The following is a 27,444-nucleotide window of genomic DNA, read 5'->3' on the forward strand; positions in this document are numbered from 1 at the left end:
TGAAGTAGCCTAGTTTTGATGTGTTGAATGGAAGCCAATGGGAGTTGTTAAACTAGTGGCGACCAAAGAACAGACGACAGTCACAGAGCCCATAGGCAACAAATCAGAACTTACTTTTCAAAGGAGAACCACGGTGGTCTTGGTCACGCTCCCCCCTCCGCCATCGTTGTAGCCTGCTTAACAAATGTGGAGTTTAGTTCGTCTGTTCTATGTGCTTTCGTTTCCCAGTAGGCTAAAGTTAAAACGGGACTATGCCCCAGGATTAAAACTTCTTCCTGTTGACGTCAAAATATCAAAATTAGGTTTCAAGCGATATTAGCTCGACGCTCGTACAGTTGCGCACGGAGGAATCTCTTTGTTGCGGTCGTGGTTAGCGATATGTGCCCAATGAAGCGAGGCTATATATAACTGGAGAGAGTGACAAAGTCCCGCCCCCATTCATTTCAATGGCCCATGCTAGGCTAGCTACTTCAGCCAAAAAAGTTTGAAATTGACCGGTAGAATTAGCCTATTAGATTCCACGTTACAGACAGGGACAACGTAAGGTACAACGGTATGTCGTTGATGAAGATTGGACATTCCCTCATAGGAAAAGAAGTTATTCGGGAACGCGCTTCACCTCGTTATAAGCGCAAATGTATTTAATTGTTTGGGATAACATTTTGGGAATGATGGTAGAAGTTTGCCCTGTCTCAGTCCTAGATTATTTAATGTGATGTTCATATGTGATAATAAACATACGAATCAATATTGAGTCACGTTAGGCTACACAAATAATGATCCCTAAATGCTATATTTGGACAGGTTGTATTACGCAATAGGCTATCCAACGAAAATGACTATTAATTAAGTAGACATGCGATGAAAGAAACTTGTGGATAGCTGGGATTTTTGCTGAACCCAGTGTGAATTTGCAGCTTGTTAAGATAGGCTACATTTGCAGGCAGACGAAATGAAGCCAACGCAAGTTAAACTTCTGATAGAAGCGCACATCCCTCGGGTATTGTGGTTCGAGCAGGCATAGAGTCTGCAACTGTTGTTGGACATTTGGCTTTTGCCTCGACTGGCAGCCTGAACATTTAAATCAAATGCATAACCTAATCATGTCAATGTTGCAAGAAAGCAAACGAAATAAGTCATTGACATTTGTTTCGTTTTAAATCACTTGGGGAGACATAGGTTATATGATCCAGACGTTGCGTTCTACAGAACTACAGGCTGTGCGTTTTAAAATAGTCTTTATACACAACGCAATGAGTAGGCTAATAATTGGATATAGGTCATTGCTATGCATCTGCCCAAGTGTATGGTAGTCAGTTACTTTAAGGTAATTACTTGGCACGGCGCATATACGGCAAATAATAGCCTAATATGACAACATTAACATTTTTCTTTTATTTACCACAAAGTCCGGTATAATACAGCCTAACCCATGTAGGCATTAATACAGCCTAACCCATGTAGGCATTAAGACAGCCTAAACCATGTAGGCATTAAGTCAAGTATCAGTAGCTTAATCCAAGTAGTTAGTTGTTTTATTTGTCGTCTTCCAGAAATGCAAACCAACATGGACGCTCGTGCCCTACACTAAACTCGTGCATGAGCTGTCATCTACCAATCAGCATGTAAAAACTGGTGCCGGAAGTTGCAACCATGTAACGCCATGTTTTCAAAAATGTCGGCGGCCAAATGCCATGCTAAGTGGCTGAAGCTAACCCTTCAAATCCTGACCCCCTGCTTCGGAGCTTGTGTCGAGCAGAAAGGGGCGTGCCAGATGAAGCCCCGGTTCGAGGCTTGTGTCGTTTCCATAAAAATCACGTGACTGATGACAAACGAGGCCTCGGTTTGTGAATGTGACGTCTGAAGCTTTGTTTGGGACACACACGCACATGACTGCTTCGGAATCTATGGCAAGCCGTTCAAGACAAAACGTCTGTCAAAATAACGCCTCCACGTGTAGATTTTTTACTTCTTCAGGAGTAAAAAATAGACGTCTGAGCGTGTGAGAGTGTGCCACGCGCAAAAACTTTGCGTCTGACGTCAGAAGTAAAAAAATGACTTCTGGGTGATTTGCTGCAATGCCAGAGCCTTTGTGCCAGAGTAGACACAGCATTGGCTGCTGGAAACAGGAAATGCAGCCGCTATAGTTGCATCAGAAGAAACAAGATGCCAGAGCAATAGACCTCTGAAGTTCGCCTACAAAAAAGCTGCCATCTTTGACATCCGGTATCTGGCAATTTTTCCTATGGGAAAATAACATGGGGATTTTGAATAATCGCACCTGTTAAAGTCTCGTGGGGATGAAAAAGTCTGAAATGCAGACGTAAGTGAAGGCAGCACACTTAGATTTTTGCTACCTCAGAGCTAACTTGCAATGCAATTTGGCATAGGTAGTTAGCTTCAATTAACAACCGGATCTCCTTATATGGGCAAAGATGGCCGTTTTGGATCTTTTTTGTAGGCGAACTTCAGAGGTCTATGTGCTGCATATTCCTGCTCAAATCGGCGGACCATCGCAAACAGGGCTCGGGGGATTACTTTTCACAAGTAAGATTTATAGGGATGGGCAGAACGAGGCTTTGTGAAACAACGAAACGTTCGAAGCAATTGCGCCGGAATGTGTCGAGGTTTCGAAACAATCTGACACACGTAACTCCATGGTGACATCTAGTGGCCAGTTTTGCTAACATTACATTTTGACCGTGAAGCACAACTGCTTCAGACGAAGAATATAAATAGCCAACATGGAACGTAAGATTTCGTCCACAGCCACGTGGTTCAGTGGTTAACACACTTGCATTCGGCCGGAGCGGCCGGTGTTCGACTCCCTGCTGGTGCTTAGAAATTTCAGACTAGTATATGCGTTCAGTAACTAGAACATTTTTTATATCTGCCAGTTAGATGTTTTGTTATTTCAGTTTCATAGTACATTATCCTTTGGAATATGCTGGAGAGGAAAATGCTACAAAGGTTTTAAAATGTAGGCTATGCTTATGGCCCAGGGTTTTTTTTTGGAACATGTTGTAGGGAAATAAAGGATACATGTGAAGCAGGTTAGACTAATCAGGTACAACATGGGAAAAATAAACAACACATTTTTTGTATGTCAACATACATTTTTCTTATAACAGTTGTTCTGCCGTCTTGGCATTTAATCTGTTTCTTGTTTTTGAATAAACCTCCCCAGCCTTGGAAAAAAATCTTTCACAAGGCACACTTTTTGCTGGCATGCACAAATATTTTTTTGCCATCACAGTTAGGTTTGGATAAACCACTCTCCTGCCAGTATTTCAAAGGGTCAGCTGTTCTTGAAATAAAGGCATCAGTCATATATTTTTTTTACTTCTGCTACTATCTAAATATTAACGTCACTAGACTATATCTATCTAAACTATCGCTCACTGTCTGTCTAGCCTGTCAATTAATCTATATCACTAACCTATCAATCACAAGTGCACTATAAATCGCTATATCTTTATATGTCTCTATGTCGCTATATCTCTCAAAATCTCTCTCCTCACAAAAAACCCACAAAGATAGGATGTGTTTGAATGACTTTTAAGCATTCTGGGACTTTGTAATTTAGATCAAACAGGTGTTTAGGCTACTCGGGTAATTGGCTCGCGCAGCAAGTGTGCCACCTGTCCAAACCAAATTGAAACACCACGAAGCCTCACTAAGCCATGGTCACGTGACATGGGCGTTTTGAACCACACTTCGAAACACTGTTCGAAACACTTGCGTTTCGGAAGCTCGACACTGTTTCGAAACGTCAGCTTCGAGCGTCACATCCCTAAAGATTTAACATTATCGTACTATTGGTTGTATTTTGTGAATGCAATATTACCAGAGAGTTGAAAAGGAGCAAGGATCTTTGTTATTGTATGTAAATCATAGCCAGCTAGCTAGGCTACTTGCTAGGTGTTCAGGTGTTCACCCGGCTATGAACTGAGACTTGATGAGTCATATTCCATAACACTGACTTACATTACAACTGACACAAGAATGCTATTGTAGAAATTAATCAAATATTACTAATATAACATTGGCCGGCGAATTTTACACAAGTGGCACAGACTGTAGCCTATTATCGGGCAGTTGCTACTTGTAGCTTAGCTAGTAATAAGTGTGTTGGTGGTAGCTTCACTATTTCCTGAATAAAGTAACTTTTTAATAGCTTAACTTCTTTATATGAAGTAGCTTGGCCAAACAAGCTACACTTTTGTCATGTGAAATTAGCACAATTTAAAGTAGCTTCCTATGTAGTGAACTAACCTACTGCTGTGTTTGTGTTACTAAGCTTGCTACATTTGACTGGGGTGGTAGTTTTGTGTAGTGAAGTTTTATTCATGGCAGAGTAACTGATAGTTTTGCTCACTACAATTACCAAGTAGCTTGCCCAACACTGTATTATTCACATGTAATTCACTCTAACAAAAATAAGATGCATCTCAAATCCCTTTTTATTCATTTATTTATTTTATATCTCCCCATAACAACTGCCTTGCTCAAGGACTACCACGAATGAGCTGAATGGTCTCCGGAATGGAAGGTGTAGCTCTACATTGCATTACTGCAGGGCATCTGCTAGACTGTGACTGAATATTTGATTTATGAGCTCCACCTTCATCACCTTTTTGGTAAGGCAACTGCTCTGCCCATGACCGGCACTGCAGAGGGTGTGAAAACTGCCCAACACATCACCGGTTCCTCACTCCCCTCCATCGAGGCCATCCAGGGCAAGCGATGCTTGCGCAAGGTGCGCAGCATCATCAAAGACTGTGTTGTGGAAAAATTCACTAACTTTTAACTCTAACTTAGCACTCTGAACAAAAACCAGCGGAGAACGGTCTGAGATGAGAAGTGGCCGCTTGTGGCCTTTTATTCACAAGTCCTCCTGGGTACAGCTCTGAAAAAAATGCACAGAGACTAAGTGTCGCCAGGCAGGAGTTGTGAATGATGGATGTCCTCTGCAGCGGAGACTCCATGACCCAGGCCTTGGGGAGAAGGTGCACACGTTCTGAGGATTTTCCTCTTGGGGAAAGTTTTTGTATGTGGTCAAAAACACCTCCTTTTTTCGTATGGCCAACCCTGGCCGGGTGTCTGCCCCCTATGTAAATGGCAGACCCCCTTGTAGCCAATCAGTATACACTCAATAAATTATATTGGTGGATGAGCTCACCAAGCTGCCACAAAAATTATTAAATAATCCCCAGTAGGCCTGTGTCACGTTCGCGCACATGCATGACATCCTCCCCCAGCTTCTGCCTGGCCACCTGGCTGCACATGAACTCTTCATGAACTTTACTACATATATCTCTCGGCTGCTGCCTGGCAACACATGACATCTTCAAAAAAATCTGCCACATAATCCCCCCTTCGAGGCTTGAAAAAGTCTCGCTGAAGGGAATCACATTTTCAACACATAAAGTATAATAAGAACATAAGGATTGCATAAAAAATATAAGTCATTGCATATAGCCTAGTATACGTCATTAGGCAGTGTTTCCTAGCTTGCTGATTGCTAAGGCAAATGTGGAAATAAATGATGCTATAACTTGACATAAGTTGCATAAGGCACACAAGATAAACAACACAATTAAAATACATACTGGTGACACTAGTGTAGCAGCAATTGATAAATGATACCATTTACCAAAATATTTAAGACAAATGGCTGGGCTCCGAGTCGGTTCCCTAAAGTGGTGTTTAAAAATGTACCTCCACTCGCCCTACCGGAAGACTATCACTATTGACAGGTGAACTAAAATCTACATCTCCATGATAGGAGGAGCCCATACCAGCCAATCATGACAGTCTTTGGTTGATTCACGACACTTACAATTACATCTAATGCTACTAATCTTACTAAAATAGTTGTTCTCGTTTATCATAAGTAATGTTGTTTCCTTATGTGTAATGGTTATAGTCCTTAGTTTTACAGAGGACATACTAAAAATGATTAGATATGGTTAAATATGCCTTCCATGCTCTGCCTTCCTAGTCATTACTATCCAAAGTAAGACTATTTCAAATTTTAGTGCTGCGAGTGCAGCTTTGCATCCTCTGGTTCCCATTGTCATAATCATGTAGACCCACATGATACTGTTGTGGTATGTGAACAACACATAGACTCTGAGATCAGTACTCAGATAGGAAGAGGTTTCAGGCCGCTTTGAAACCAAACTTCCCTGGCTAGCAGCCATCCAGAACCTGTGGCGGCAACCCCCCTGCCTTAGGTAGTCCCAATGCAGGCCAAAAACAAGGATCTTACCCGTTATAGGGCCGAGTAGCCTTAATCAACACAGTGTCCTGTTCTGATGAGGTACACACGAGAGGTGCAGAATATCTTCAAATTTAGACTTGGGAAACAGAGCATGTGGTCATAATGATACAGTATATAGCTAAATTTTGCAAGCAAGTCTATCCAACAATTGTGGATGGTTGTGCCTGTGAGGGCTAGTCCTCCAAAAAACTAAGTTTCTACTATGACTATATGATTAAATGAAAAAACATGCATTTGATTACATGGTTAAAGGAATTATGTGTGTAATTATATATGATTAATATGAAAAACATACATGTAAGTATAACCTTCCACATCCCTACACATTTCTAGGCTTCTTGCAGAATTGTGTCGTCCATACTGCCTATAGCGTATCAATAATAGATCATTATTAATAATATGAATTAATATAGTTATCACATCATATCCTCATCAACGTGCTATGTGGGTCACACAGCTTCACATGTTACCTTAACAATCATCATCATGTACACTAACAGCCAAGGGCGTCGTAGTGGGGGGACAAGTGGGAATAAATTACCCGGGCCCCAAGTAGGGGGAGGGCCCCTAAGGAGTTGAATTTTATTTTCCTTAATAATAAATAATTTCCTTAATTTAAAGATCTTAATAAATGTTATTAACTAATATAGATGCAAATATTTCTGGTAAATGCATCAGTTGATTGATGTATTAAATTGTGTCCAAGCCAACATTGTTTGAGTGCAGGCACCCTCTCCCTTGCACGAAATGGTTCAGTCCGCCTTCCCCTGCTAGGCGCATTTTTGAAGTAACGTTCGTTCTGCCGAAGCGGCAATGCAGACGGTCACGGTGTGAAGATGTCTAAGTCTAAGAAAGCGAAATCCGGTTCCCAGAAAAGAAGAGAGGCAAGAAAGGGAGAAAAAAAGAAATGAGGGAAAACAAGTGTTAACAGCCTTCTTTCCCAAGAAAGGTGAGCCCAATGTGAAAGCAATAGTCTACAAATGAAATGAACTCCTGAAGGTTACAAAACACTTCAATACCACCGCGAATCCGCAATTATCAGTGTTAAAACAGCATTAACACAACATTAGAAATAACATGATGCCTGATTTATAGCCTACCACAACATTTAAATAGCCTACTAATTCGAAAATTATTATGAGCTAATAGCTTAACTTAGTAGGCTCAATGTTATATAGGTTCATGAGGAAAGGCTGTCAAATTAGTAGCAAAGCTAACTTGTGAAAAGCATCACACTCAATTTCAGATACTGTCACAGAGGGTGATGCAGCAGCAGCAGACCTCTCACCATCTGATGTGGACTTGAGACAAGGTGAGCCTATAGTTTAAAATGAAATCACACGAAAGGCTATGTATATTTAGCAACACTCATGCTCTGTCTTTCACTGTAGTCTAGTCTAATTAGAATAGACCATTTTTTTGCCAGAACCATCAGAAAAATAAAATGTTCTTATGTTTTTATGAACAAATGAAAAATGAAATTTGAGGATATTTTACACAGAATATTTAAATATTAAAGCATGTTCAGTCACATCCATAAGGCTACATAAGCTGAAACTGGTTAAAAACTACCTGAGATCAACAATGAGTCAGGATAGATTGAACAGCCTTGCCCTTCTCTCCATTGAAAGTCAGTTGGCAAGAAAACTGGACTTTAAGGACCTCATCAAGGATTTTGCCACCAAAAAGACCAGTCAGTGGGCAGTAACGAGTGTAAATTTCAGTGTTTAGCACTTTGTGGAAGTCTGTTTTTTTAATGATTTTTTTTTCTTTCATTGAAATGAAGCATTTTGTTAATGTGGCATTTTTCTTTAATATGCTCCTTGATAGATAGCTGTTCTCTTCAGTCAAAAGTGTTCAACTTGTATAGCTGTTCTCTCAGTCAAAAGTGTTCAATTTGTATAGATAGCTGTTCTCTCAGCCAAAAGTGTTCAATTTGTATAGATAGCTGTTCTCTCAGCCAAAAGTGTTTTCATTCATTTCATGTTCTAGCTTTTAAACATTCTTCAAATAAAACAGAAATTCAGTGAAGTCTTGGTTAATAAGATTATTTTCTGTTATACAGTACATATAAGAGTTGTTAGATTAATTCAATGTGTGATTAGATCAGTGGTCTCCAACACGGTGCCCGCGGGCACCAGGTAGCCCGCGGGACGGCTATGAGGCGCCCCCAGCGCACCTTCTAAAAATAGCCAACAGGTCGCATGCAGATCCGCCTCTAAAAACACGCTCCATTGTGAAGTTTTCAATAGATATTTAAGTCTAGACCAGAACCATTTTAAGAATGTATGTAGCCATACATCTGTAACATTAAATTGATATTGGCGATACCTTACAAATTGTAGCTGCGTTACATTTTAGCCTTTGGCTCCAAATCCGTTTCCTATTCAATCTTTAAACAACAACAGAAGCGGAGCGCATACACGCTGCTCGCATGCATAGTAAAGCGGGAAAAAACTTGCTCGTCTGGTGTAGCCAATGGAAACATATCTTTGCAAAAGTTCTTTGGCCATTCCATTTTCGTCAAATACGGTTCTTGCATGATTGTTCAAGGACTGAAAAACAATTGCTTTAGCTCACAGGCCTTTTCTCCTCCGTAGGCTACTGCCGTATAATAGCGCTGAACATTGTGTGGCATGCATGATTGAGCCGGACTGTGCATGACCTTTTTTGTCAGATCATGGAGAGATTTCAGGTGTGCAATAACTTTAAAAGGAGTTTTCATATGTTAGGGTGGTATGGGCGATTACTAATGAAATGTTAAAACCGAATTGTCCACTGAAATCAGGACTTAAACAACCCCTGAATTCATAGTGGTGTGGGTATAAATTGGGTACAAATTGTAACCCAAATTATTAATTGCACAAAAATATTTTTTTGTTAAAAAAAATTGGATTAGATTCCCCATCCAAACTTTGAAATGAACAAACTGAACAAAAATGTTGGTAGTGTTGCATAGGCTATTGATATTAAAGTTGAAAATACAGTTGCTTAATATATAGACTTATAGGCCTACACAATATTGATAATTTAAAAGTAAAAATCACATAGGCCTATTATTTAGGAGGACTACCCTCGCAAAAAAGGGGTGAGGGTATGTTTGTTTCAAATGAGTAGCCCTCCATATGATTTCGGGTCTTCAGGTAGCCCTCATTCCCAAAAAGGTTGGAGACCCCTGGATTAGATAGTAGTTAGTTGTGAACCCCATGCTTCATGCTTACAGCCGGTGGTTGATTGGTTGGGGGGGGGGGGGGGGGGGGGGGGGGCCCTATGCACCACTTGTGCATAGGGCCCAGAATTTGCTGCTACGCCCCTGCTAACAGCTACTAGTTACTTGAATTTGTTAGACCTTTCATATTGGTGGTGGTGGAAACTCATCGCACACATATTTTATGTCTTGTGTGAGGAAGTCCATTTTGTTTGCAAAACCCTCCTGCATTTCCATATACTTACTTAGGTCAACCTTCCCTTCAACTAAATGAGTGTTTTCTTCTACTTCATTTAACACATTAAGTTGTTTAGAACACAGTGTCTGAGCAATACCGTCCCATACATGGCAATAAACAACAATCACACATATGGCTTATTCACTGTCATCGGAGGTCCAGTATTGGACCATCTCCTCCAGCTCCTTCCAATCCAGTCCAGTATAGCTGTACCTGGCCAGGTCTCTTGGACTCTTGCTATGTGGGCTGCGGCTAGGCTGCCGCCGTGTGCTGGTCTGTTGAAACAATGTCAGGGAAAAAGGGGCTAAAGTTCTGGTTGCTGTCCTCCCCAAAGAATGTAGCTGAGGATGACAGGGCCGATGGTGGTGTACTGTTCCGGAGAGTGAGGCCCCTCTGGCTCTGCGTGCTGTTCGTCGGGTAGGCAAAGGCTGTGCTTGATTCTGGTTCTGGCTCCGATTCCTGGGATTGGTGGGGCTGCTGTTCCTGCTGGCGTTGCTCGTTGATGTGTTGTTCTTCCCTTGGATGTTCTGCTGCCTCCTGGAACCCTGAGTCCTCCCACTAAACAGGAGTGGTGGTTGTGGGAGCTGGTGTGACTGCCATGGCTTCAGGCGGTTGGAGCTCCTTGCTGAGAAGACTGCAGTGATGTCTGAGTGACCAACGGGCTCACCCCCAGTGTGAGCATCCTGGCTGAGGTTGTTGGTCGAGTGTGGTTTCCCCTCAGACCTCTGGTTCTTCTGCATCAGCACCGCTGTTGGGATGGCCTGGATCACCATGAATGGTCCGGTTGCCCTAGGGTCAAGGCATAACCTTTAAACATTTGCAGGTACACCAGATCTCCACGCTAAATTGGTCCGTCTGTGGTCATCCTGTCCAACCACTCTTCATTGTTTTTCTTTTCACTAAAGAGTTCTTGGTGAATATGAGACAGTTGTTTAACATAATATCTGATTTCTTGTATTTTGCTGCTTTATCTTCCCCCCTTACAGCCCATGAGGAGGGTAAGCAATTACCGATCTGGGGCTATCGCGAGACCATTATGCTTTCTCTAGATCCCATCGGGTCCTTGTCAGATCCGGTCTTGAAATCATAGCATGCAGGGGAGCAATTATTTGCTTGTATCACTCCACTCAGTCACTCCTGTATCCAATTAATCCCAAAAAAATTACATCATTAGTTTTAGTAGCAGGTTGTGGAACTCTGGGAATAGACTCTGTATGTTCTGGTGCTATGCCCTTCTTCCCTTGGTATATAAGTCTTTGTCTGCTAAAAGTTTTAGTATCTTGTTGCCTCCTGTATTTGAACATCTACGAGCTTTCGCTGAGCATACTGATCTTGTTGATCTTTCTTCTCTTCTGATTGTCTATACTGATTCACAAAGTGGGCCACTGCTTGTCTAAACTTGTCCTTGGTCATCACTGCAAGCCGCCAGTCATTCTCCAATTGTAGTTTTACAGGTCGAGGTAGCGCATCAAGGATTGCTCGTCTGAATTGTGATCGGCCGGCATGGGACACTTCAGGGTCTTGCTCCATTTTACATCGCCATTTCTGTGCTGCTTTTTCCACAAAGGCAGCTGGGTTCTCACTTCTCTTGTAAATTGTCAATCCATACTGCTGTGGGGCTGCACTGATTAGGATAAGCAGCTCTCAAGGTGCTCCCTTTCTAGCACAGTTGTGGTTTCGTGTTTTCCCAAGGACATGCTCAAAATGTATTTGATGTCTCCTAAGGCTAGAGTTTTTCCGGTCATTTCTCTTTCGAGCTCACCTATATACAGGCCTGCGCCATCATGAAGCACAGGTAATCTTGCCATTAATCCACTGACATCTGAGTGAGACCATGGTTGGTAGTGGGCCTGCTCTGTTCTTCTGTGTCTGAATGATCTTCTTCGTCCTTCTTCTGTGCCTTAATCTTTTGTCGTTCTTTTTCTGCCTTTTCCACCTTCTTTAATTCTTTTTTTGTTTCATCCAGGCTCTTTCTTACTCCCCCTTCTATTTCACTTAATCCCCTTCGTACTCCTCTTTGGATTTCGCTGAGTCCTTTTTCTACTCCTCTCTTTACTCGATGAATTCCGCATAGGCCTGCTTTCACCATGCCGGGTGGGACTATAAGTGGGCATTCCAGTGTGGCACCTGCCAGTAGTCGTCCTTTGCATGTCCTTTGGTGAATTTGCAGTCCGGTTTCGCCCTTGAACCATCCTTCACAGTCAGGACACTTGATTTTAATGGGTTGTCTGAGTATGGGCTTCAGTGGCTCGTTGGCAGTAAGTCCTTGTTGATCCATGTGGTTTTCTTCCAGTTCCTCATCTTCTTCAGCCTCAATTTCATATTCTTCCTCTGCCTTGAATTCATGTTCATGTACTCTGCTGGGGTCAGCTTGAAATGCTGGCTCTCCCTCTATTTTCAGACAGACTTCTCCTAGTTCATCCACTCCTGTCAGTGTGCCCTCCACTATTCTCACTGTGCGCTGTGGGCGGCTGTCGTTTTCTTCCATCAGTTCCAGTATGTAATTTCGATGATTCATTAGGATGGGGCTGTATGCTGCTCTGCGGGCAATAAACTCCTCAGATATGTGTTCACCCACCTCCTGCCAGGTGAGTGCTAATTCGGTGTTTATCCAGTTCAGCAGCAGTTCCGCCAAAGCCTTCCGGTCAGTGGTTTCCTCTGTTTCTCTTAGTGTGTGTATTCTCTTTATAATTCTAGATTCTTCTTCTCGTCTTTCTCTCCAGAATTCTTGTTCACCCAATTCAGTGGGAGTTCTACGGACTTTGGGGGATAAAGAGGCTTCCTTCCTGGGTGCGACAGGGCCTTGGGTGTCATCCGCATATCTCCCTGTTCCCTGCAGGGTGAGACAACTTCTCCTTGAAACTGGTTGGTGTGCAGCGTGCAACAGGTGCTTCTCTAGAGATGCCTGTGAGTTGGACCGTGGACAGGTGGTGGTTGCCCAGCTGAAAGCACTCCTTGTATGTCCTTGGTCAGACTGTTCACATAGCTGCTGTGTTTTAGGCCTGGCTCCCCCCTTTGTCTCCTGAGGTGTTGGTGGTGGGGGCATTGGTGGAAAGAGTGTTGGCTCAGAGTGAGACCTGGCTACTGTTGGCTGTTGGTTTTCAGTTGTGTCTTGGAACTCTTTTGTGTCGGAGGCCCCCTTCATTTTCGATATGTGCTGCAGCGTTAGTCTCAGCTCCTCTCATGGCTTTCCTGAAGTTTTCCATGTATCTTATCTTAAATCTTATCTCTTTCCACTTCATCCATGTCAGATGCTCTTTTTGTTTGTGGTTCGGAGGCCCCTTTTATTTCAATGTGTTCTGCGGCATTAGCTTCTGCTGCTCTCGTTTTCCATGCATCTTATGCGGTCTCTTTCCACTTCATCCATGTCAGATGCTCTTCTTGTTTGTCGTGTTCTGGTGCGGGAAACATTACGGGGCGGTGAAGGTGATGATGAAGATGATAGTGGGGGTGAGAACGCATGGCGCCGGGGTGGCCGTCGGTGAGTCACTCGGGCTTCTTCCCGTCCTCTTCTCCTAATTCTGACTATTTCCTCTGCCAACTCTGTCTCTGTTCCATCTAGAATGATTCCTGCAAGACTTAGAAATTGTCCATATGTTTGTTCATTGTGTTCAGAAGTGTGTGCTGCCTCAGGGAGACTGGGATACACATTCTTAACTTCCGCGTACGGAGGGGGTCTCATCTCCTCCACTCTGGGGGCTCTGGGTGTTTTTTTCCTTTGTCAGATGTTGTGCTTCCGATTCCAATTCCTGTGCCTTGTCCTTTCTTATGTCCTTATCCTTGCAGTCGCCATTGGCTGTTGCAGCGAATAGCCTTAGTGTATCCAGCTCAAGCCTCCTTTTCCGTTGTCTATCCATTCCTCGCTCATTTTTTTTGTAATTCTTGAGTTTCTCTTCCATTTGAACCAGCATAAGACTATCAAAAGTTCCTTCCTTGGGCCATGGTGTAGCATCTTTTTGAGTCCGAAGAACCCATTTATGATTTATGTTTTCGATTATTGCTTGACGTTCAGGATACATTTTTATGACCCTTCCCACTGGACTGCATTGTTCTGATATAATTTTTGGTAGCTTCTGTGTGTGCTCACTTCCAAGCATACAGTATACTACTGGCGATGCACTCTTGCTGTTGTACAACAATTAGTCTTTAAATCCTAAACTCCAGTTTTGAGATGTTGTGTGGTCATATGGTCCCGTGATGTTTCCATCAATAAGGTTTTCTTGTGTTTGCTGGCTCCTAGTAGCTCATTGATTAATGCTTGTTGTCTGGCCCCCTCCTGCTGCTGTCTTGGCGCCTTTAGCTGTGGCGACTGGCTCCCGTGGATCATCATTGAGAGTTCTGCATAGAAACTTGAAATGTGTTAGTTGTGCATACAGTATGTTCATACAAGTTCAATAAGCTATGAAAATTCATTAGCGAGCTGGAACTGGTTCCCGTCTCTAAATCTTCCATTATTAATTGATACATTCCGTTAGGTAGTTTTATGATTATTAGGATTTTACCTGTCATCATTATTTTCATCATCATTTTTCATCATCATTTTTCATAATTTTTGCTGTTATTCAATAACCTGACTCAATTCATCTCTGCCTGCACTCTAAAAATGATTCATGAGGTTAGTAGATAAAACTTAAAATGAAGAACATTTTCGACATAAAAAAAAATTAAGTTTGCTACTTGTACATGTATAGGTGAGTTGACAACTTATTTTAAGGAGTTTGTAATACTGAAAAAGAAAGAAAGCTGTCTCAACTTATTAATATATGGATTTTCAACACACAGTCTTGCTTTCACCTAACAACAGATAAGTATTAAGTTACTGAAACTTGTAAATCTCGTGGCCAAACTTATAAAGCACAACTGAATGTTCAGAACCTTCCAGACCACGCCTGAGAAGTAACAGAAATTATGGCACAGGATCCTGTAGCCTGCATCGAACATCAAAGGTACGTGCAAAGTAGTCTAGCCTACTATTTTTTTTTTTTTTTTTTAAAGCAACAGCTATCAAACAACGGCACACAGTGCATCAAAATCTTTGTCACGTGACACTACAAATGACATTAACGGTACAGCTTGCCGTTTTGCTAATTTGAATATTTGAAAAGATGGATTTTACCTAGCTATCTACAGACAGTAGCTATCGTGTCTTCCAAGCTAGCTGCTGCTTGCTCGGTAATTAAACCATTTGAAAAGATGACTTTGGTAGCTGGCGTCTTCAAAGTTACCTGCAGCCTGCCCTTTGATCATTTGGAGTTAGTAAAGGTAAATTTAGCTGTCTGGTGTCTTCAAACTTCACCGTGGCAGCTGTATTCAGCACTTAACATTTTAGCATTGCTAGTTCTAACACTGCACGTGTTTGAGAATCATATTTGGTCGTCCTAGTTAAGTCTAACATTGTCACTATTTATGAAGGTTTGTGGGCCATTTGACATTCTTAGCTTAACCTGAACACAGGCCTAATAGGTAGGCCAACATTTATTTATTTTTGAAGTTTGAGAAATATTCTGTGTCAATCCCTGCAAACCACGTAGATTTTGTTCATTTTGTTGTTTGTCTTGAGGTAAATTTTCTAACATTGTGCCTTCCTTTTATACAGATAAATGACGAATTCAGACGGATCTCTACATTCATTCATTGCACAACTGGACCAGTTGCCATTGCCTTAAAAATACACAATGCTTTCAGAAAATTTAAATTGCTGTGTGCTTTATTCAGACAGAAGTGAAGTAAGTTACTATAACTTAAAAAGATCCATGCAAATTGTTACCTTAATTTTTTAAAGTCATTTCAACTTAAGCCGCTCCCCGAGCAAACACTGCGAGACCTGATTTGTCCTCTAAAATCTTAATTAAGTTGAACCAACTCAACCATACCAATTTGATCATGCAATATAATTCAGTTGTTCCAACTATATAAGTCTCACAATATTCACCCAAAAACGGCCCGAGCCGAAACCACCCAAAAAGATCCATGCAAATTGTTACCTCAATTTTTTAAGTTGAGCCAGTGTATTTTTTTTTAGAGTGTGTTCTTCGAGGACTAAGAATCTACAAACTCACGTGTTTTTAACTTTGTTTTTTGAATATTTCCTACCTGTCAGGTGGCTTGTGAATTATAAGTCTGTTCAGAGGGGTTTCTATCTGTCCGAATGTCACTGACTAATTTTGTTCTGTTCTGAGTTTTCTGTCTGTCCAGTGGCATTCGGCTCATGAATTCTGTTCTGTGGGGTTTTCCGCCTAAGATATCTTTCTGCTGTGTTTTACTAAACATGTGATTGAGGTGTCTGTGATTCCTTCAAAACATGGCCCTGCACCCAGTGATTAATGTGTCTGAGAGCCTCCAAATGACCCGCACCACTCAGCCCTAAATTATACTGACCGTTGCATGCGTTCCCAAGGAAAAACAATCCTTATTCTCACAAAATTGCATCTCCTTGTTCTTCTATATTTTTTTTGTTCTTCATTTATCTGTCATCAGAACAGGTAAAAATGCTTAAAATGCAGCAATTTTTGTAACCCTGTGTGGGAATAGTAGGTACAGAAAGACAACATTTCCACACCCAGACACCCACACTCAACCACACACACTGACACAGACACCCACCTACACTTGGGTCCAATGCCAGTATTCATGTGTTATCAATGTACAAAATGTAAGACCAGAATATAATTACACACTACACAGTGGTCTGTGGCAATAGCAAAACAGATCGAATCGGCACAATACACAACTGCACTTTCCCCAATCACCCAAATCAGAATGCATTGGCTACATCTTGATCCATTTCCCCCAGATCCCTGGCCCCTGTGGCAAGATCAGGCCGCGGCAACTCCTCATGCATTGAGCAAACACATCAAAACACTCAGTCTGAGCCGCCACTGCAATCTGCACTTCTTGCTCTTGTGCCCGCTCCCGCTCTGCTCCCTTCATAAATCAAGTCAAAGTCAAGCCCTTCCTCCACTGCTTCTACAGTATGTGCTCTAAGTTTGAATCAGGGCCATTGCTAGAAGCAACAGGGTCAGCGCTAATGTGTCTCAGTCATCCGTCGTTGAGTCAAAGTTCCTTTTTTTTTTTTTTTTTTTCCTCACACATTCATAATTCCATTCAAGCGGGTACCCTCACACATTCATTCATCTCAACATTCAATCCTTTTCATCAGTTCTCACTACTTATTTGCTAAATCATACAAATAATGGACGGGTGTCTCATTCATCCTCCTATTATTACAAAATGTAAGATCCGTAATCTACTAGTCTTTCACACAGGAATTATTTAGGGTTGCACTCTATTCATCAATTTGATAAATCTATTCTACTCTCGGAGATCGCATCAATCCGGTAAAAATACAAATATATAAAAATGAAAAAAAAATTCTTATCAAAGATCGCATCTATTCGATAAATCTTTTCTACTCCCGGAGATCGCATCAACCCAGTAAAAATATAAATCTAAAAAAAACATATTTTATCGAAGATCGCATCAATTCGATAATCTATTTTACTCTCGGAGATCGCATCAATCCGGTAAAAATATAAATATATAAAAATATATATATATATATTTGTCAGCAACTTCTTACCCCAGAGTTCTCTTTTTTTTTTTTTATTATTTTATGAGGATCAGGTGAATATGCCTGTCCCAAGATTCGGCCAACCCCAAATGACAAATGGTATTTTAAACTAAAGCAAATATGCTCACCTTGGCGCGCCTTTGTCATTAGGAAGGCCTCCTCCGGGGCAAACCGCTTCCCCGTCCTTCACAAAATCTCGGTAGGACTGATTAAGTTTCGATTTCTGGAGCTCACAAGCCAACGGAGAGTTGCTAGACTAGCCCTGGCAGCAAATGTAATGTAAGAGTGTAATTTGCTGCCGCTAGGGGCGCGTCTAGATTTCCATTGGCCTCCAGCTGCCATTGGCACGCTGTGCCCCCTCCCCTAACCAAAAAAATAAATAAATAAAATAATTTAAAAAAAATCTTGGGAAAGTATCTTACAAGACTCAAAAGGACCTGCCCCAAGGAGAAAAACATTGTAAGTGTTAAACCGAACAGTCCAAACAGTAGACTATGATACTAGCCAATTAAGCTAATTACAATATTTCCAAGCTTCAACCAGTTCTGCTGGCAGCTGAAGCAGCCAGAGACAGGAAGAGGTGGAGTTGTTGGAGCCGATTGTAATAGCAGGTTTTATTGAATCAACAACTTTGAGGCTTTATTTATTTGTGTAATAGTAACAGTAGCCTGCCTATAATATCTGCATAAGGTGTGCGGTCATGAATAAATAATCAGTAGTTTATATAATAACATAATGTAGTACAATATCAATTCTAATGTAATTAATTTATATTATACAGTCACCACCTTAAAGGTGCCATGTGTAAGAATTGAGGTAAGGTCCCAGCCGTGGCGACCCAGGTTCGATTCCCGCCCCGTGGTGCCCTCCAGATCCCACCCCGACTTTCTCAACTCGCTTCCTGTCACTCTCCACTGTCCTGTCGCATTAAAGGCACAAAAGCCAAAAAATATATACTTTAAAAAAAAACGAATTGAGGTAAAAATATCCAAAAAAAATGAGCTCCTATGGCCGAAACTGGTATTATGACAGGCTGTGGCTAGTAATTTAGCATGCTAATTCAGGTTGATATCTCTGCAGCACTATACCTTGTCAATTTTTTTTTAATGACATCATCGCCCTTATTTCTTCTCATTCTTTTGATGCATGCAGCTCATTTTTTTGGATAGTTTTACCTCAATTCTTACACATGGCACCTTTACCTAACACGTCCTGCAGGGAAACACTGTAATAGCCTAATGCTTCAATTCAATTCAAATTTATTAGTCACATACATTTATACAGAGTATACGTAGTAAAATGCTTTGCCCACTGTCTCCATGGCAATGCAATGTGTAAATAAATAAGGAAATAAATAGAAAAAGAAAAGAAGAAGAAGAAGAAATGAATGAATGAAGAAGAAGAAACGTCTAAAGTGCAACGTGCTTGTGCTGCTGCTACAGCCCTCATTCCCATTCAGTATCCGGATAGCTTGTGCTGCTGCTACAGTCCTCATTCCCATTCAGTATCCGGATAGCTTGGGCTGCTGCTACAGTCCTCATTCCCATTCAGTATCCGGATAGCTTGGGCTGCTGCTACAGTCCTCATTCCCATTCAGTATCCGGATAGCTTGGGCTGCTGCTACAGTCCTCATTCCCATTCAGTATCCGGATAGCTTGGGCTGCTGCTACAGTCCTCATTCCCATTCAGTATCCGGATAGCTTGTGCTGCTGCTACAGCCCTCATTCAGTATCCGGATACAGTAGCTTGTGCTGCTGCTACAGTCCTCATTCAGTATCCGGATAGCTTGGGCTGCTGCTACAGTCCTCATTCAGTATCCGGATAGCTTGGGCTGCTGCTACAGTCCTCATTCAGTATCCGGATAGCTTGGGCTGCTGCTACAGTCCTCATTCAGTTTCTTGGTGCTGCTGGCATGCGATCCAGTAGCCTGGGCTATTGGCTCAATTGTTAGCGCGCTCACCTCCCGATCCGAGGTGCAGCACAACGCAGGTGCCGTGACCCGGATCGGGAGTGAGGTTTAGGGGGGTGAGTGTAACAGATGCCAGCTAGGTTAGCTGTGCACTCCCCGACGAATGTAACCTGCGTTGTGTTGAACCTGCGCGATTCAGCCCTGCACACACCCGGACTCGAACCCGGGAACAGCAGCACCTTGGATCGGGAGGCAAGCGCGCTAACAATTGAGCCAATAGCCCAGGCTACTGGATCGCATGCCAGCAGCACTCTTGAGGCGTCGGGGAGTGAGGTTTTACCAACGTTCCACAAGCACAGCTAAGCTAGCTGGCATCCGTTACACCTACATTCATCCATATCGCCCAGCCCTACTTTCATCCATATCGCCCAGCCCTACTTTCAGCCATGTACCAATTCATTAGTCAGCAGTGCACTCAAAGCCTGTTTCTTTGAGCAATGCTTTCACCCATCAATAAATTCCATCATGACATCAATTGAACTCCTCGTCACTCTTTTTGCAACACCAAGTGTCAGAGCATCAAACTAGGCTATCTAAATCCCTTGCATGAACATGCGCAGACGGAATTTAATATTCCGAAAGGGGCATTTTTCAACTAAGGCGTTTACATATCACAATATTCTGGTTAAAAGAGGCATGTGCTAGGGCTGCTATTCCATGTTTTAGAATTCAGAATTTAGAATTCAGAATGAGATTAATCGGGTGATCGGCCTACTGGTTAGCGCTTCGGATTTGCAACCAGAGGGTTGCCGGGGTTACTGGTCGAACCCCGACCAGTAGGCACGGCTGAAGTGCCCTTGAGCAAGGCACCTAACCCCTCACTGCTCCCCGAGCGGCTCTGTTGTTGCAGGCAGCTCACTGTGCCGGGATTAGTGTGTGCTTCACCTCACTGTGTGTTCACTGTGTGCTGAGTGTGTTTCACTAATTCATGGATTGGGATAAATGCAGACCAAATTTCCCTCACGGGATCAAAAGAGTATATATACTCATACTTATACTGGAATAAGGTGTTTACATGAGAAATCTGAATATTGTCATTATTCCACATAAAAACAGAATATGGTGCACATGGTCCACAAGACCGCCTATTAAAAAACAATTACTTCCGCATTTATAGCGTAATCTACACTGCGGCCATTTTTAGTGTCTAGCCTATAACATCAAATAAATCGATTGTCATCAGATGTTGTATGGTATGCACGTCCATAGTGGCACACAACACTGTTAAAGCACCTGCAAGATCCAAAATGTTTGTAGAGGCGGAGCTCCACCTGTAAGATATAGGACAGAATCCTACACATGAGAACTTCGTTTTTCAAGATAATTGATTGGTCAGTGGGCGGTAGTTTTACACGATTTGAGCTATAACTTAGCACATAACCTGCTTCCGACTAAGTTTGGTTCGCAGCATAAGACACCATGGTGATACAGCTATGCTAAAACAGAACCACTTTCGTGTCACAGCATACCTCGCTAACCCACTAATCGAGATTCGTAGTATAGCCCACTGGAAATAAACTGCCGTTTTTGCAACGTTGCTAAGCAATATTGGTAAATAGAAGCTATAGTGTTTATGACATGAACGGACCCAGGTGTGTTTGTGTAATGTAATTTGAACCAGCTGGGTCTGGGCTAGGGGTAGTAATAGCACTCGAGTACGGTCCAGTTAAACGGACCCAGTGTGAAGGTAACCTAAGACACTACAATATAAACATTATCATAAACTAACGGGGCCTCATTCACAATTGCTGACTGCACTTTTAAATTAGCCAATCACTGACTGCACCTTAAATCGGCCAATTGATTTTGCCTAATTAAAGTAGTTTTAAGACTTGTTTTTAACTTAAGACTTCACACTGTGCCCATGCATCAAATTAAGAGCCTATTGGGGCTGTTCACAGCAAGAACGATAGCTATAAAGATAACGATAACTATAACAACATTGGCGCCTACACAGAAGGAAACTCTCCTTGTGGTGATGAATGTGATGTCTAACATTTGATGGATTTCGATTGGCTTTCAGGTTTTAATCATTCTTAAAATGGCTCTGGAAGTGATCCCCAATGATATCGTTCTCCATATCGTTTTCTTTGTGGTTTTAAGTGTGGAAGTTGCCATTCATATTAGCTAGAATGATTAGCTTTTCTGTCTGTATCTTTACGCTATCTTTGCTATCCCTCTTGTTGTTTAAAACTTCAAACTCAACACTAGTTGAGGAGACAACATCAGTTAAGGTTGTTTTCTTCACCACCATTTGGTGTGTGAATGCTGCAGAAATGTAGCCTACCAACAATATTGTCAAGGCACAAATGTATGTGACTGTCGACCATAGACTGTAAAAAATAGTTCAGATTAGAATGTTGCCGCTTGCTGTCGACCCACTTGCTTGTGCTTCTAGTGTGTTCCAGAGTGTTTTAGAGTGTTCTAGAGTGTTCTGGTGCTGGAGTGTTCTAAAGTGTTCTGTCCACCCACGTGCTTGTCTTGGCAACAATCAGGACAGACTAAGAAGATACATACTTAGACTTGCAGTATGAGGACTTTTCTTTTGACATAACAGTTCTAGAATATATAAATTCCGTCCACGTTCACCTAGCCTGTGACTATGAAGCTGTCTCTTTCTTGTGAGTCCGTAGATGTTTCTTCAGATCGCCAGACTGACTGAAGCTCTTACCACACTGGGTGCAGTGGTATGGCCTCTCTCCTGTGTGAGTGCGCTGGTGTCGTTTGAGGTCTCCCTGTAGTGTGAAGCTCTTGCCACATTCAGAGCAGTGGTATGGTCTCTCTCCTGTGTGAATGCGCTGGTGGCGCTTCAGAGTTCCATCTGTTGTGAAACTCTTCCCGCACTGAGCACAGTGGTATGGTCTCTCTCCTGTGTGGATGCGCTGGTGTTGTCGGAGAGCGCCACCTTCGGTGAAACTCTTGCCGCACTGCGGACAGTGGTACGGCCTCTCGCCTGTGTGAGTCCGCTGGTGCTGTTTGAGATGATCCTCTCTGGTGAAACTCTTACCGCACTGAGTGCAGTGGTACGGTCTCTCTCCCGTGTGAGTGCGTCGGTGGCGTTTGAAACTGGCCTCCGGCGCAAAGCTCTTGCCGCATTGGGAACAGTGGTAGGGCCAGTCGTCGGTGCGAGTCCGCTGGCGCTCCTTCAGATCCGTCTGGTCATGAGTGTTCTGGTGTGAGTTTTCTAGAGTGTTCCGGAGTGTTCCGGAATGAGTGCTCTGGTGCTGTCTCAGGCGGGCCTCCTCTGGGAAGTCTTTGCCACACAGTGGGCAGATGAAGAGCCACTCCCCAGACCCAGCGAGCTGAAGTGGAGTTGGAGGTTGCTGCTGTTGTTGTTGCTGCTGGTGTTGATGCTGTTTGTCCCCAGAGTCAGGGAGTAGAGGTGGAGTTTGTTGGTGTTGTTGTTGCTGCTGTTGTTGTTGTTGCTGCTGTTGGTCCAGATGGTCGTCGGAGGAAAGGAGCTGCTGCTGCTGCTTTTGTTGTTGTTGTTGTTGTTGTTGTTGTTGTTGTTGTTGTTGTTGTTGTTGTTGTTGTTGCCGCCGCTGGCTATGCTGCTGTTGGTCCAGATGTTCGTCGGAGGGAAGGAGCTGCTGCTGGGGTTGCTGCAGGTCCTCGGGGTCGTCAGAGGGGAAGCTGGTTGCGCACAGGAAGCAGTGATGGTGGCGTTCCATGTGATTCTCTCTGACTTCCTCCCGCCACTCCAAGGACGCCTTACAGGACAGGGTGGTCCTGGATGACACGGCCGTGGCACTTTGGATATGGGCCTGGGTCTGGGTGTGCTGGTTGATGCTGCCATGACCTCTAGAGGGCGCCAGAGTCTCTGATCGGATCTCTCCAGACCTCAGCAGTCGCACATATTCATCTGTGTGGCTCCGCTTGATGTGCTTGTGGAGGTAGATCTGCGCGGTGTAGGAGAGGGGACAGAGGGAGCAGGAGAACACCGTGGTCTCTGGAACACAGAGAACATTACAGAACATTTAGAACAACACAGCACATTTAGTTAAGAGAACACGGTGGAGTCTGGAAGACATGTCCGAGGAAAAACACAGCACATTCAGAAAACAGAACACCGTGGTATATGGAGAACAGAGAACAACCCATCAGATTTAGTTAATAGAACACCATATCTGGAGAACAGAGAACAACACATCAGATTTAGTTAATAGAACACCTTGGTATCTGGAGAACAGAACAGCGAACAACCCATCAGATTTACTTAACACCGTGGTGTCTGGAACACAGAGAACAACCCATCAGATGTAGTTAATAGAACACCATATCTGGAGAACAGAGAACAACACATCAGATTTAGTTAAAAGATCACTGTGGTATCTGGAAAACAGAGAACAACCCATCAGATGTAGTTAATAGAACACCATATCTGGAGAACAGAGAACAACACATCAGATTTAGTTAATAGAACACTGTGGTATCTGGAGAACAGAGAACAACCCATCAGATTTACTTAACACCGTGGTGTCTGGAACACAGAGAACAACCCATCAGATTTAGTTAATAGAACATCATATCTGGAGAACAGAGAACAACACATCAGATTTAGTTAATAGAACACCATATCTGGAGAACAGAGAACAACCCATCAGATTTAGTTAATAGAACACCGTGGTATCTGGAGAACACAGAACAACATGTCATGGTTGAAATTGACAGTAAAACTAGTCTATAATCTATTGTCTACAGATGAAACACCCAAAGCCAACCACTGCTACACTTCACAAGTACTCACTCACTCCCAGAAACCTTAAAATGTTGGTGTTGTATGGGGAAAATGCCCCATTGAGATCAATATGTTTTGTATAGAGTTACCACAGTGCTACCTGTGGTTGTATAGAGTAACCTGTGGTAACTCTATACAAAACATATTGATCTCAATGGTGCATTTTGTTCAGGGTGGAAAGTAAAAAAGAAAGATTTGCATAAGACAGGTCAAATTGGTGTTTTTAAAAAGAAGGGATCATGGAGAATAAAGATAACAATATTTATTTATTTATTTATGTATATTCCCACAATGTGTTTGGGTGCTCTGAAAATGAGAACCAAAATGATTTTTCAGACTTGTGAGGTCTGCTGTTCAGACCCTGAAGGAGTTTATTTTCTGTTCATTGTGAGTGTTTCTACTTATCTCAGTAAGGAAAATAAATCAAGAGCCTATGTTGAGTACAAATATGTCTTCTGAAGGCCTAACAAGAGCCCACCCAAAAACTCCAATAACATTTTTGATCAACTTTGAGGGACAACTATAACCATGCAGGATCATCCAGACCAAACATGACGATTTTGCTACATACTATTCCTATTTATGTATCAGCATGCAACATTTGAGCCTCCTACATGGTTTAGTTCTTACACTATGGGCTTGTGCAAAATTGGCATCATGGAGGATCTTCATCACTCAATAGAAAGCTATGAGTGAATCTCGAATGTCCTATACGGCATCTGGTATAGACTATTTGATGCTGCTCAAATGAAAAATGAATTGAACACTGATGACGCTAAACGCCATGTCCACAAATCGTTGTATGCCTTTATGCATTGGGTAGTGGAAGGACCAACATCAAGCATTAGACCAGAGACAGTGCGCTGAACTTGTCCACAGAGATGTTCAATTCACCCTTCGCTAAGCCACACCCGAAAACCGCCACAGGCCAATCGTGGCTTAGCAACCCGTCACTAGGCACGGGAGGTCTGACAAACTTTTCGAGTTTTGCCACGTTAACCTGTGGAGACTAAAGGCCTGTGGGTCATGAAGGCCACTTATTTGGATGTGTGGTGCCCTAACCCACGTAAAGACAGTGAAATAACATGTTACACTATAGAAACATGATATAATTGGGAACACATATTGTTCTAACTATAAAAAATGGCATATTGCATGATATTTCCATAACTGCGAGATACACGCTTCACGATAACGGCAAGAAGTTGTTAACAGACGTTCACCAAGATGTATAGCCCATCAGCAATCTATTTAAAATAACAGCTATTTGAAGTATCATTCATGATATGTTGTCAAATATTGAAGTTGTGGGAAGTACATAGCTTAAATGGTATGTTTCTTTCGTCCCCCATGCCTGTTCCATTCATTCTGGCCAGGAGAGTTGAATGAAACAAAATGCACATTCGACTTCTGCTTAAATAACTCATGAACAGTTTTGTTCAGAGATGAAATTCCAACTGTATTTGACAGAGGGCAGATGTAGGTTGCTAGTGACAAAATATTAGCTTTCAGTGTGGTACGATGTCTTTGTAAATTACATTTCATTGAAAAGTCCCGGTTCTCCCCCTATGTAATAGACGTGCAGGGTGCTAAAGCTTGTCAGGCATAGCAACAGTAACTAAGGAGGGCGGGACTTAGCGAAGGGTGAATTGCTTTGAGCCAGAACTTAATGAAGCCTATAGTTTAAAGGTGCTCTAAGTCTTAGCGGTGCCACACGTTTTTTAGGCTAAAACATTTTATGTCACTTACAGCAAACATCACCTCACCATCCCTAGCTGCCTGTGTCCTGAATACACTGTAAAAAAACACAATCTTTTTGGACAGCCCAGGCTCCAACGGCAACAAAAACAACCTGGGCAAACCGAGCCCATAAAAACATAACAAACTGTTCCACCAAATCACAGACGAGATGTGCGGAGGAGAGTTTCAATTGCACGGGAGGGAGGGGGAGGAAGTAGCGAGCTAGCTCTCTGTTTTGTTTGAACGTCAACAGAAGTTACGTTACCCAGCATCGCTTAGAGCACCTTTAAGTCAAAGCAACAAGTCATTAGACTCTAATGACTGAGCACCTTTGAGTCAAAGCAAGTCATATACACACATCCAAATACATAATTTCAGCATTGTGGAGAATGTTTGTGGAAATGTTAGCCAGGGAAATCTGGAGGGGATTGATGATGGGGATGGTTTGCTTTAAAATAGGACTGTTTCATAGACATAAACACTAGGTGTTTCCTGATAATTGTATTTGTTGTTATTGTTGCTGATTCTAAGTTGACACTTGGATATTGTTGAATGTTGATGCAAAAAGGTACATGTCAAAAAACATTTTTAAAAAGGATATTCTGTATTCTGAAACATCTGTATAATAAAAATGAATAGTCATACCTGAAAATAACTGTTTTGTGAACTTTATTCAATATAGCCAGTGATTTAGGAGAAAAGTATTGTTAATTACAGTGAAATATAGAAATTTGAGAAAAATAGGGTTGAAACAGGTGATACAAAATGGAGACATAATTTATCATCATGTTCAGTGACCCCAGAAGACAGTCCAACCACTCTCCAAAAAATATCATTGGATAGCTACAAAAAACACATAGGCCCCCCTTCTATTTACATGCAAAAGTAGAATGAGCCCAATTGACACCACTGACTATCAGCGACATGATATTAGATATGACAATATATTAGCTAGATCATAATGCATTTCTTACCAAGCTGATACCGTTCCGAGTCGTCTTCATCAGACACTGAAGAGGAACCTTCTTCGTTAATAGTAACGTTAGATCCGGTCGTTTTCTCGCTGCCCGCTAAATCAGTGAACGGAACACGCAGTGATTTATGGTCCACCACGCTGCTACAGTGAGAATCGGGTGATCTCACCGAAGATGCTGATGTTGACAGATCCATGCGCCTGGTCAAACGGAGTGATGGTGGCGGCTCCTGTTGGTAGCCTGCTTGTCAAATAACCGATAGCTCCACTTCAGCTTTGAACAGGACTGTGACAGGCAACGATAACCAAGCGACCTATGGGAAGAGCCTGTTTCGCTAAGGCTGGCTATCAACCAGCTAACTCAGCCTTATTCTGCAAGGACTCTTCCTATTTTTTAACAATGCATGTTTGCTCATCAAAGGCTATTCTACAGCAAGTATCTTACTATACTGATAAACACCAAGTGACGTTAAAGCAACTAGCAGAGAAAACGTGTGGATTTCCTACCGGGGTTGGTTACTAGCGATGCACTTTAAATTTGCACGCTAACCTTATACCCACTCTTTTTGACCAGCTGTCAGCTCGTTTTAGTTAAAGATCATTTGTCAAAGCTGATTACTTGAAATCAAACTGATCCTACAGCTATCAATTATTCCTTTGTTCGATGCTAGAAGATCGACAGACACGTAAAGTTTTCTTGGTTTACATCACTGTTAGATTGG

The 27,444-nt window shown here is 42.4% G+C and overlaps 1 protein-coding gene across 1 annotated transcript in view; it reads right to left on the reverse strand.

The window, feature by feature from the left end:
* The window catches only part of LOC143121802 (uncharacterized), a 149,266-nt gene extending 121,890 nt beyond the window's left edge, over positions 1–27,376 (reverse strand). Inside the window, exons 1-2 of the mRNA XM_076282414.1 lie at positions 26,724–27,376; positions 21,931–23,220 (exon numbers count right to left, since the gene is read on the reverse strand). Of these exons, the coding sequence (XP_076138529.1) occupies positions 21,931–23,220; positions 26,724–26,919 (1,486 nt within the window). The 5' untranslated portion in view covers positions 26,920–27,376. The remainder of the gene's footprint in view (positions 1–21,930; positions 23,221–26,723) is intronic.
* Between the last annotated feature and the right edge of the window lie 68 nt (positions 27,377–27,444).

This window comes from Alosa pseudoharengus, unplaced genomic scaffold (assembly GCF_046254945.1).
Source record: "Alosa pseudoharengus isolate Yale_2024_CS ecotype anadromous, Long Island Sound unplaced genomic scaffold, YU_APseudo_1.1 YU_APseudo_1.1_scf_1, whole genome shotgun sequence".
NCBI lineage: Eukaryota > Metazoa > Chordata > Actinopteri > Clupeiformes > Clupeidae > Alosa > Alosa pseudoharengus.